General features: G+C 34.4%; 1 protein-coding gene across 1 annotated transcript; it reads right to left on the bottom strand.

Moving 5' to 3' along the window:
* Nucleotides 1-7,730: 7,730 nt before the first annotated feature.
* On the bottom strand, nt 7,731-11,033 carry LOC120168788 (deSI-like protein At4g17486). Its single transcript, XM_039177122.1, has 4 exons — nt 10,695-11,033; nt 9,427-9,688; nt 8,789-8,856; nt 7,731-8,327 (listed from the first exon to the last, which is right to left on the bottom strand). The coding sequence occupies exons 1-4, from the start codon at nt 10,827-10,829 to the stop codon at nt 8,040-8,042; spliced, it is 753 nt and encodes a 250-aa protein (XP_039033053.1). The 5' UTR covers nt 10,830-11,033; the 3' UTR covers nt 7,731-8,039.
* Between the last annotated feature and the right edge of the window lie 1,140 nt (nt 11,034-12,173).

The following is a 12,173-nucleotide window of genomic DNA, read 5'->3' as shown; positions in this document are numbered from 1 at the left end:
TATGTATGTGTTTAAAATAAACTGAAATATAATAAAGTCCATATAATAACATTATTATTAAAAAATCCATAGTCATGTATTATTATGGGTATGGACAATAATAATACGCTTAAGACTAACATGTTATTGATTAATGATAATGAGTTGTCATTGACATAGAGATATCAGAATTGATACATGATTATATTGTTAGAGAACAATGTATTGGATTAACCCACTATGAGCATATGTCTTGGATTATTATGTAACGGTCATAACATTTCTCATGGTGATGACTATATGTATGATCCTCAGACTTGAGGTCAATGTTATCCCAACATATATTGTTGTATGTTTTGATACAGTTAAACATGCTCCGTAACTGGTTGCAATACAAAGACTGTTATTGAATATATCTCGATATATGTAGTGTGTGCAGTGCGTATGATTAAGATAGGATTTGTCCTTCCTACATAATAGGAAATATATCACAAACCACTTGATTGAGTGAGACTAGAAATGCATGGCCATGCTCAAATAATTTAATATGAGATATCACAAATTATTCGTTAATTATAGTCTACTCTAGATATCAAGAAACAATAGATGGGCTATACAAGTGTAACTATTCCAAGACTTGTGCATATTCTAGATATAAAAGACAAAAGGATGTAATACATAAAATAGTTAATCACGAAGATGATATGTCGAATCATAATTTCTTGTAACTTAGGTGACAATGATATATTGCTAGATGTTACTCATTGTATGTAATATTAGAATTGTTCTAATAATTACTACTAACGTTACAAGAACCTACAGGGTCACACCCTAGGATTGATATGAGCAAATATGTACAATTTTTTGTATGTTACTAAAATATATCTGGAGTTAATATATGTATATTTGATATAAATATGATTTTAATTATCCCGAATATAATAAGTAAACATTAAAAGAATGTAATTTTGATTACAACTCTTTTAATTGATATTTAATTCAGAATTATTAAATAAGAGTTTAAATAAACGTTAATGACTATATTTCAGATTATAAGTCTTTAATGGATATTTAATTTGAATTAATTAAATAAGATTTTTATTAATTCGAAATAACTTAAAATCCCTAAGAGGTTAGGGTAACTGATATATTTAAAGTGATGTAAGGTCTAGTAGCCACTTTTTCTTCAGTTGTTTTTCTCAAAACTATTTTTGGGAAAATAAAATTTTGCTCTCAATTGGGTGAACTAAGTAGAGGCCGAAACGCGTTTTCGTGGAGGCTTACGATTTAAACCGTTCGTGATCACCATTACTCGACGCTGACTTTGCTATTTTTCAAGGAACCCATTGTAAGTATTCACATCCTTTCCTCCCAATTTCATTTTTTTGTACTTTGATAGCTAGTGAGACTGTTGAGTTTTGTTTCCGCTGCGACATGGGGTGCGTCGACGATCCCAATAATTTGTTTTCTAGACTTCTTATCCTTGCTCTTCTCTCTTCTTCAATCCTACGTATGAAACACTCACACGCTAAGTCATTGACTTAGTTAGGCATATATTCATAAAGGAAACATTAAACATGCAATCATATACTTAATTTCTATAAAACAGCATCGTGTACGTAAACCATTATGCATTTCATCAAACAAGACATATATAATATCATGCACTATTAATTCATGTTATTTCTTTTTATATCCCATGGTATATCATTGAGAACTTAAGGTATGTGAGTACGTTGAGGTTGTGCACAAATACTGTCACCACAACTCATATAAATTGCACTGAAGTGCCACGTAGAAATTGCATCAAAATGCCACATAGAAATGTCCCGAAGGACCACATAGTATTGTCCCGAAGGACCATGTAGAAATGTCTCGAAGGACCGCGTAGAACCCTCGACTCTTGGCATGCTAATTATACCTTTAGCTCTCATATCACATACTTATGGGCTTTACCATTTATATCATTTCAAATAGCTTTTCACATAGACATATTTTCACATAGACCATTATCACATAACTTATGTTATATTCTTATATAATCATATATATCATGTAACATATAGGATGACATGTAACACATGGCTCATGTATAATAATTCATGTAACATATAGACATATACTTGTACTCATGTACACATAGAAATCATATCAATAACATGCTTATATTTATGAAATCATACAATCAAAACATTGAAAATAGACTCATCACAAGTCTCATTTCCATAAAACACCATATATATAGTAGTATACATTCACCTTAGCCTCACTAGTCAAAGCGTTACACTTATAACTCTTGATTTATTTTAGTCTTAGAATCGTCCTAAAATTTTCTTCGATCGATATCTACACAATAATACAATTGGTATAAATATCGGAATTCATATCACTATAATCAATTCTTACTAACATAAGCTAAACAAAGCACTTAATTCACAAATTCCATATGAATAGTATCGATACCCAAGGTACAGTACCGATACTTCCTTATTGTGGTATCGATACTTTACTTCAGTATCGATACCCTTTTTACATTCTAGAATTCAACCCTAAAAATGGTATCGATACTTAAAGTATGGATACCCATGGTATCGATACTACTACTTCGGTATCGATATTCTATGAAGGATTATCAACTTTTTCCTTATGGTATCGATATTGTTCATCCAGTATCGATACGCAATCCCGGACATCACCTATTTTTGCTTTGGAGTATCGGTATTGTTTATCCAGTACCGATATCCCTTGCCCATAAATAACATTTTCCACTTCGAAATTTTACTAAAACCCAGCTATAACCCTTACTTATAACTCCTTTCAAACCTTTAAACTCTAGCATACTTATTAAAACTAACTTACAACACTTTAACATCCAAAATTCCCATAGAACACTTAGAACCAAAAATCATACCAATTATTCAACATGCCTCAAATCCATTTCTAATACTTTAGGATTCTCATTATAACTCATGACAAGTCAAATTTCATTTCAAACTTCACTTACTAACTCTTTCTCAAAAATTCACTCAAAAATCGATTTTATTCAATCGCTCATAACTTGTAATTCTTTTAGTTTTTACTTCTCTATAAGCTTTCATAAGTTTTCCTAATACTCCAAGAATCAAAACCATTCATAAATTGCAAGAAATAACCAACTAGAAGAATTTTTACCTTAGCTATGGAGATCACATAGCCTACACAAAGATATTTTAATTAAGTCCCTAAACTTTTCAAATTTTTCAAAATTGGACATAAAGTTTTAAAATCTTACAATTTAGTCACTAACTCATTTTTTGGGATGTTACAAGGACTTAAGAACTATTTACAGCGAGGTTAATATGTAAGTCGAATTTCAACTCCACGATGGAGGATATTCGATAAACGAGTCACACACAACATTAAGTCGAATTTCAACTTCACAGTGAATGACATCAGACTCAGTAAACATCCAACCATAACCAACCACACTCACAGAAAAAGGCTTACTTTTGAAACCAATTTACACCGAACAAAAATTTATGTCTTTTTATCTTTACCCTATTTTTGTTACACGATAATGGGCAAAAAGGGGGAAGTTGTACTCATTTTCGTCTGAGACTTATTTTGAAGTTTTCATATTATATCTTGTATTTAGTAATGGTTATAATATATATTATATTATATTACATTACATTACATTACATTACATTACATTATATATAGATATTGTATTATTATTATTATATAGTATTTAATATTATTATTAATGGTTTTATTTTTTTAGGTCCAATTAAAGGTCTATGGTCCAAGTTAGGGAAACCCAGCAAGCGAGCCCACCTGACTTAGTGAGCAAGCTGCCAAGCCTGTTTCCAGCACAAGTGTAAGCCCAAGAAGAAGCCCAATCAGCCTGACCCAACAGATTAGGATTTCTCATGTTTAGCATCAGCACCGCACTCACCAAGGTCGTCCGATCGAGAAGGAGATCAAGGGCCCAGATCGAAGGCAGCTAGAGTTACAAAACCCTAACATTTATGTCACATGCCCAGCCACCTTAGAACTATTGGATCTGGCTTGATGATCCAATGGTTCAAATAATCAAAAGGCAACAAGATGATCCAAAGGTCATCGATCGATTAGTCGTGCGTGAAAAGAACGCGCCGACGAAATAAGCATTACCCCTTAAACTGAAACATTCTAAGCCAATTTTTTTGGTAACCGAATCAAAGTAGGTTTGAACAACGGGGAAACAATTTTTCACTATTTTTCAGTGGCATGCAAATTAAGCCTGAATAAAGAAACAAGAATCAAATCGATGAACAAAAGGAAACTTCATTTTAGCATGCAAGCAAATCGGGCCAAAACAATGACAAGAAGATAACCAAAGAAAAAAGGGAAATAATCACCTCATCAGCATCAAATCCTGTGGGTTTTGGGACGATGAACTCACTGAGTTTAAGGGAAAATAATTCCCCTTCGTGGCTATAAAAGCCCCAACGAGAATAAAGAGAGGCACCAAGCATCAACCACTCGAAGCTCGCATAAAATAATCACAAAATATTAAGAAAGGAAGAGAGATGACTTAGCTTCTTTTCGTCGTCGGAAAAAACTTCGGGGAAAGCAAAGGTCACCAGAAATTTAGAAGGTCACCGTAAAAAAATAGTAAAACGAGACTTTACATTGTAGATTTACACTAATGTGGTGGATTTTGGGTTAAGTAGAGGCTAGAAACAGGTTTAGGAGAGTGAAAGGTTTTTTGGGCTAGTTTTTAGGATTCCGGCCATCAATTGTGGTGGCCGAAATGGCGGTCGACGATGGGGCTAGGCTTTAGGCTAGGCCAGTTTTTTTGGGTGAGAAATGAGTTGAGAGAGTTCTTTTTTTGGTTTCTTGAAGATTGGTTGTTAAGATGAGAGAAAAAGGGTTTTTGGGCTATAATTAAGAGGGGCTTCTGTGTAATTAGAATATTCTTAAATTATTTATGCAGTCCCTATATTTCTGACACGTAATTCATTTTGCTCACTACTTGTAATTTAACCCTCAAATTTTAGTTTAATTCAATTTGATCCTTTTCTTATTCTTATTATTTTTTATATGTTATATTTTTATAAATTGGTACCTTGACCCATTTTTTGTTTTGTACTATTTTGTTTATTTATTATTTTTTTAACATTGATTTCATATTTTTAGGACCATTTTAAAAATCAAAATTCATCAAAGGTAAGTAATTCGAATCGATAATTTAAATTTTAATCTATATTTCAAATTTACAATTAAGACAACATGGTAATCGCGTTGGTACCAAAAGGGTAGTACAAGGGTGGTCATCCTTCCTTGACTGTAATCGACTCCCGAATCCGACTAATTTCTGGAAAGATGTAGATCTGGTAAATGGTAAGCTTTGGGTATCTGATCGACCTAATTTGAAATGATCGGTGGCAACTCCATTACATCAATTCAAGTCGAAGCGCGAATCCATGACCACCTGAACAACTGTTGCGACAAAAGTCAGAGTGACGGAAAATATTTTACGGTCGTTGATACAAAATTTCGATTACATGGTCGTGGAAATCAAAGAATCAAAAAAATTCTCATATATTGATCGATGAGCTTGTGGGTTCACTTCAAGCCCATGAGTAGAAAATGAAACAAAATAAAGATACTGAAAATTTATAGCAAGCTTTGCAAAGAAAAATGAATGTCAATAAAGGATTAACCAGTAGTAGCTACACATGAGGCCGAAAATATCGTGGTGGTTATCGTGGAAGATACAAAAGAGGATGAGGAACACGAGGACATGGTGGTCGATATATAACACCAGATAAACAAGTAAGATCAATCAAACATCAGGTTGTGGACTAGGATTCAAAGGCCAAGGCAGATATCAACAAGGAAATAAATCACAAGTACAAATAATTGTAAAAAGTATGGTCACTATAATTATGAGTGTAGATCAGCTCCTAAACAAGAAGAAAGAAATAATGTAATAGAAGCTGAAGAAGAGAAAAATGAAAAATCTCATGTATTCCTCACTTGCAAAGGAAGTGAAGAGTTCAAGAAGAATATTTGGTATCTTGATAATTGTGCTAGCAACTACATGTGTGGTCAAAAGGAGCTGCTCATGAAGTTAGATGAAACACTCCATGGACAAGTAACATTTGGCGACGACTCGCGTGTGAAATTCAAAGGCAAAGGTGAAGTCATGATTTCTCAGAAAAATGATGAAAAGAAATACATCTCAGATGTTTACTATGTACCATCTTTAAAAAGCAACATCATCATCATTAGTCAATTTTTGGAAAAAGGATATGAAGTGGAGATGAAGAAATGGCTCTCTTTCCATCAAAAATAAAGATGGAGAATTAATTTCCAAAGTCGATATGAATCAAAATTGTCTCTTTACAATTGATATCGAGTCGGGAGAAATCAAGTGCATGAAGACTACAATCAAAGATGATTTGTGACTGTGACACCTAAAATATGGGCATCTTGGATTTTCGGGACTGAAGCTCTTATCAAAAGCAAGTATGGTGAAAAGACAGCCATAGATCAACCCTTCAAATCAACTGTGAGGCATGCATCAACGGAAAACAACATAGACAATGCTTTGAAGTTGGTAGATCTTAGTGAGCCCGAAGGCCGTTAGAGATTGTGCACACCAACATAGTTGGTCTTTTTGACATCCCATCACTTGGAGGTAACAGGTACTGCCTAACTTTTATTAAAGATTTTAGTAGAAAGAGTTGGGTTGATATCTTAAAAGAAAAATCAGAAGCATTGGAGAAATTGTGGCAATTCAAAGTAATAACAGAAAAGTAAAGTGGAAAATATTTGAAGATACTCATATTAGATAGAGGAGACAGGTATACATCAAATTTATTTGAATACTTATTGTAGAAAACATGGAATTATTCATCAGCTGACAGTTAGATATACGTCTCAACAAACTGGAGCTGCAGAAAGAAATAATCACACAATCCTTGACATGGAAAGAAGCATGATAGAAGGTAAGCACATACCAAGAAATTTCAAGGCCGAAGCTGTTCGATGTGCAGTTTACACTTATTAAACCGATCTCTAACCAAAACTGTGAAGTATATGACGCCAAATAAAGCATTGAGCTGTTAGAAATCAGGAGTTGGACACCTTAAGATTTTTGGGTGCATTGCATACGCCCACGTTCCTGAACAAACTAGAAAAAAGCTTGACGACAGAGGAGAAAAATGTATTTTCATCAGTTATAATGAAAGAAGTAAAGCTTATAGACTATATAATCCTCTTACCAATAAGGTAACAATTTTAAGAGAAGTTGAGTTCGATGAAGCAGAATATTGGAGATGGATCAAAGAAAAAAAGAAGGTTGATCGACTATTTTTTAATGGAGATAACAATTTTATCAATCAAGATAAACAAGATGATGACCAAGGTCATCAATAAAATTCAACTACATCACCGTCATCAAGCAACGACAATAGTAGCATCATAACAAAAAATCCTAAAGTATCTCCCACAATAGTCGTAATTTACTACAAGCATTTAGATAAAGGACAACAAATAATGATGTGTTGACAAAAGATTAAAGCTCCATATTTCCCTTAATGATAAAGAATTAAGGAGGCGATAAACGTGATAAAAGCAAGGTGGCAGCAGCCGTCCAAAGAGGATATTTCTAGCATGCCGGCAAAGTTGAAGACTGTAAGAAGTAAGTAAGTAATGTGTATGGCAGCAGCCAGGATGAAATGATTGCAATCAGAATAAAAATTACGTAAAAGGTCAAATAAAATATGCAATCAGAATCACTTTTTAAAAAGACCTGTATCATAGGAAAGTTTCAAATTACCTACACAAATGGCAACCTTTAGTTGGAACGAGGATTTTCCCCTAGCACAAGTTTTTTCCAATGAAACTTTTCAATGCACGGGGCACGATAAAATTTCAGTTTGGACAAGAAACTAAACATCTTACATTTGATACACAATGAATGTCATCTTCATTGGCTATGCAGCGTTTCAACTATTACACAACACAAAATGCTTCCCGGTCCCATGAGTTCTGTCACCATGATTGTCCGCATCTTATGAGTGCTGTCACAGTGGTCTTTCCGAATCTTGGAAATTCTGTCGCATTGTCTGTGTAGAATTCTGTTGCCAGTGCGGTGGAAAAGCACTGCCATCCTCAGCTTCGATTTCAGAGCTGCTAGATGGTTTGGCACCAGTAGTTATGAGGTTTTTAAACCAAGCTGCTTGAAACCTGGGGCTTCCACTGTTTGAGTTGCCGGGATTATCATTACCGCCGTTAGAACTAGATGTAACACCCACAAGAAAACGATATGCCACTTTGCTGGCTGATACTATCTCTGTCTTGGCTTGTCTCAACTGCAATAATTTCAAGCATTGAACATAACAAAATATCAAACTTAAGCACTGATCATATTGCAATTTTCAGTTTGCTACTTTCATCCTTGTCTATTCACATTCTTACTAGCATGCTCTCTCTCTCTCTCTCTCTGTCCACACGCACGCGCGCGCGCACACACACACACATAATAAAAAGACTAATGCAGTTGACTTGCAATATCAGGATAAGAATGCAGCTCACAATCAGATGTTACTCCACCTTTCTTATTTTTGCAAAACAAAAGCCTTTGAAACAGACAAACGGTCCTTATAACAACTAAACACGTCACGAAAGACTCGCACTTAAAGAAGACCAAAGTGATGAGAGGAATATATTCTCCTCTTAAAGTACATAAAAACTATATTCCTGTAAATGTATGCATATGGAGTCATAGAGAGTTTCAGCTGATTATGCAATCATTAACTGAAAGGTCACTCACCCGTAAGGCAGTAGTTTCTGCTATTTCTATAGCAGCGTCTCCAGCGTTAGCAAAACGGTTGACCCAACCTGATATAATTTGTAAGAACAAGCAAGCTATGGTAAGTTATAAAACCAACCTGGAAACACACACGTACTTAGAGATCACATATTATCTCATCAAAATACAGCCAGATAAGGGCCAGCATAACAAGTGAATGTAATATAATTGCCCATAGCTTCACAACCATACACTTGAGAATAAAGTGGCCCAAGCCAGAACCTAAATAGTTGATATTCAGGTTTATGGAAAGGCATAGGATAGAACTGAAGAAGAAAAGCACTAAGGTCATGGTTAACACCCACAAATTAACCGTTCCTATTAAGCACAACATTCTCCACCAATTTATGTCAAGGAAAAGGCCAGACCTAACTTACATAAGGCAAGGCACCTAATTGTGTGTTAGTATCATACTATTAATAAAAGAAAAATAGGCAAGGAAATACCCCATTCCTCAAAAGTTCAACTAAAAGGCCATATCCAAGAACTTGACTATCTGAGAATGAGTGGAAAAAGTATAGGGATAAGCAAAGCAGTAACGGTTAGGACTACCTACAGGTGTACACCCATCTACAGAGTACAGCGAATCATAAGTTTACCTGGGAGCTTTTGGACACCAAGCCTTTCACAGAACTCATCACAGAAGTGATTACAATTTTTGGATAACAAGTCGTAGGAACTTCCAGGCCATTCTCTACTAAGCTCCTGCAATATCTGGTTAACCTTGAATTTTGAAAAGTTAGTTCTTCCAAGGACCATGGACTCACGATATGTGTACATCGGATTTTTTCCAGAAGGACAACTAAACACCCCAGACCCATGTTCACAGAAGCCAAAAGACCATTCTTCTTCTCCATATACCTGCCAACAGGGCATATTAAGTTATTAAACTACAGAAGAACAGGCATCAATAAACGATAAGTTATAAAGAAAGTGAGAAGCTGACAACAAAAATTTGTGCACCCATCTGTAAGAAAACCTGACCACATAATTACTGACTGAAAAAGTTCACTTTGGGAACTAATATTTCAAATGATATCTGTAAGATAAATATTTAGATACATCAAGGGTATCCGATCCATGAATTATTGGTTTGGTATAAAAAATAGACTATAGAAAACTACAATGAACAAGGATAAGCCATGAGATTAATGACAAAATGAATCTAAATTTGCCGGAAAGGGAAGTAACATTGTCAGTACCCAAAACAGCAAGAATAAGAAGGTAAACTGTCCTCTCTGTATATACCCAGGAATCTTCTATAAGTTCTTTCTAAAATAAAACTAGAACTAGATACAAATAATCCCAAAAAAAAAAACAAACATCTCGTTGCAAAATCATCTACGGTACAACATGCCGCAGAAGTTTTAACTTAAAACTTTGTAAAGCATAGTCATCTGTTCTGTAACACTTTGACCACTGCTGACGACTGCAAATCTCTTAGGTTTCATTAGATAAATTTGATAAATTAAAATGATAAAACAGACTACCAAGAAACAGAAAAAATATAAACCTTTAATCCCCAGAGTAATCATCTATTTCTTTCTTTTGTAGCTTTCTTTTTCAACTTAACAGCTACCTTTAAAGTAGAAACTATTTTTAACCGAAACAAAGATTTAAAAACGCCATCTTCTTTAAAAAATTATTGTTTACATTATACAGCAATACTCGAATGCAGCAACAAGAACGACACATCTAGTTCCAAATCAGCGTCAATTATTCATGTGACTCAATTGAACAAGTTGAATCCTAGAAATTAAACACCGGCCAAAAAGAATAAGAAAACTTCTGGTACCAAGAACCCTAGATCTCATTCAAGCACAATAGTAGAGACTGTAAAGGAAATGCAAAAGTGGAAGAAGAGGACCTGAACGGCGCTGTGGAAGATGCCGCCGATGCCTATTCCGTCCTTAAAGATCTTGTTGATTTGGAGAATGGTGGTGTTGGTTTTATCGGATCCACTGTTGGTCACATCGTATATATGTAATCTCACCTCTGCCATCTTCAACTTCAAAACCCTAAACACCTCTCTTTCTCTCTCGATCCTACTCTTCCAAAACCTGCTCTCTTTTTCTTTTCACTTCCAACTCCAACGATTCAATTCCCTTCCAAAAAAAATGTCGAACTCTTCAGTAATTCGAACTTTGCTTACGCAAACAGTAACGAGCAAATCCCTTTTTCCGCCTCCAATTTCTCAAATCCCGGAATCTCTTAGATTTCTTTTTTTAAATGTTTTTTTCGAAGTGTTTTAAGAATTTGGATTGAAAACGAGGGGGATTTGAAAAGACCCTCGGAAGTTGGTGAAAATTACGGAAAGGGGGCAGGTTGTTCGTTATGTGTAAGTATCTTTTTACAATTGTGAACTGTGGGGCACCGAGTTTATGAAATGATTCGGTTGGATAAGATGCCCCACCCACGGCCTCACGTTATGCAATTATTGACTCTTACGCAATCACCGACATCTTTTTCTCTTTCTTCATTAATTATTTTTGCGCCCCTCTCGTTTTTTGAGTTCACTATTTATTTTAAATATTCTATTAAAATTAAAAAAAAATAATAACATACGAAAATAGAGAATATTCACTATTGTCCAAAATAGAGTAAGACGAGAGTTAATGATCATTTAGTTGATATTGTGTGCAATTTAACTCACTCGAAGAGAGGGTTCGATCATCCAAGCTAAATTAAATATTCTTACATACACCAACTAATAGTAATGATATTTTTTTTTTGTAGATCCAACCTATCCTGAGGTTATAGTGGAGTGGATCGTTTTTCAATTTATTTTTTCAAGTTTGGCCTACGTTGAAGTTACAGAGGAACTGATTGACATTTTCATATTTGATCTTTGTAAAGATACAGTGAAGTAAATCAACCCACATACAACTTATCCTGAAGTTGTAGTAGAGTGAATCATTTTCCAAGTTTACTTGGTCTGACATACCCTGAATTTACAATTGAACAAATCAATTCTTTTAAATTTGACATTCCTGAAGATGTAGTGAAACAAATCAACTCAGGTCAAATCTACCCTAAAGTTATAGTGGAATGGATTGTTTTCCAAGTTTATCAGGTCTTACTTACCCTAAAATTACAGAAGAACAGGCAAACTTTTTTAAGTTTGACCTTTTTAAAGATGTAGTGGAACTAATCAACTCAAATTCAACCTATCCTGAAGTTACAACGAAGTGGATCGATTTTCAAACTTTCATATTAACATTTATTGAAGATATAACGAAGTTAATCAAAGTTCTGGGTCTAGCCAAACTTAAACTTGTAGTAGAGTGGATCGATTTTTAACATGAATTCAACCTACTCTAAAGTTGTAGTGTAATGAATTAAAGTT

This window comes from Hibiscus syriacus, unplaced genomic scaffold (genome assembly GCF_006381635.1).
Source record: "Hibiscus syriacus cultivar Baekdansim isolate YM2019G1 unplaced genomic scaffold, ASM638163v2 tig00003041_pilon, whole genome shotgun sequence".
Classification (NCBI taxonomy): Eukaryota; Viridiplantae; Streptophyta; class Magnoliopsida; order Malvales; family Malvaceae; genus Hibiscus; species Hibiscus syriacus.
This window is presented reverse-complemented; position numbering and strand designations above follow the sequence as displayed.

What these genes read in the sequence shown, in the direction of transcription:
- LOC120168788 (XM_039177122.1), bottom strand. Translation starts at nt 10,829, where the DNA reads ATGGCAGAGGTGAGATTACATATATACGATGTGACCAACAGTGGATCC. An exon ending in TCTTCCACAGCGCCGTTCAG is followed by an intron (nt 9,689 to 10,694) that starts GTCCTCTTCTTC and finishes CCCTGTTGGCAG; the next exon opens with GTATATGGAGAAGAAGAATG. An exon ending in TGGTGTCCAAAAGCTCCCAG is followed by an intron (nt 8,857 to 9,426) that starts GTAAACTTATGA and finishes AAATTATATCAG; the next exon opens with GTTGGGTCAACCGTTTTGCT.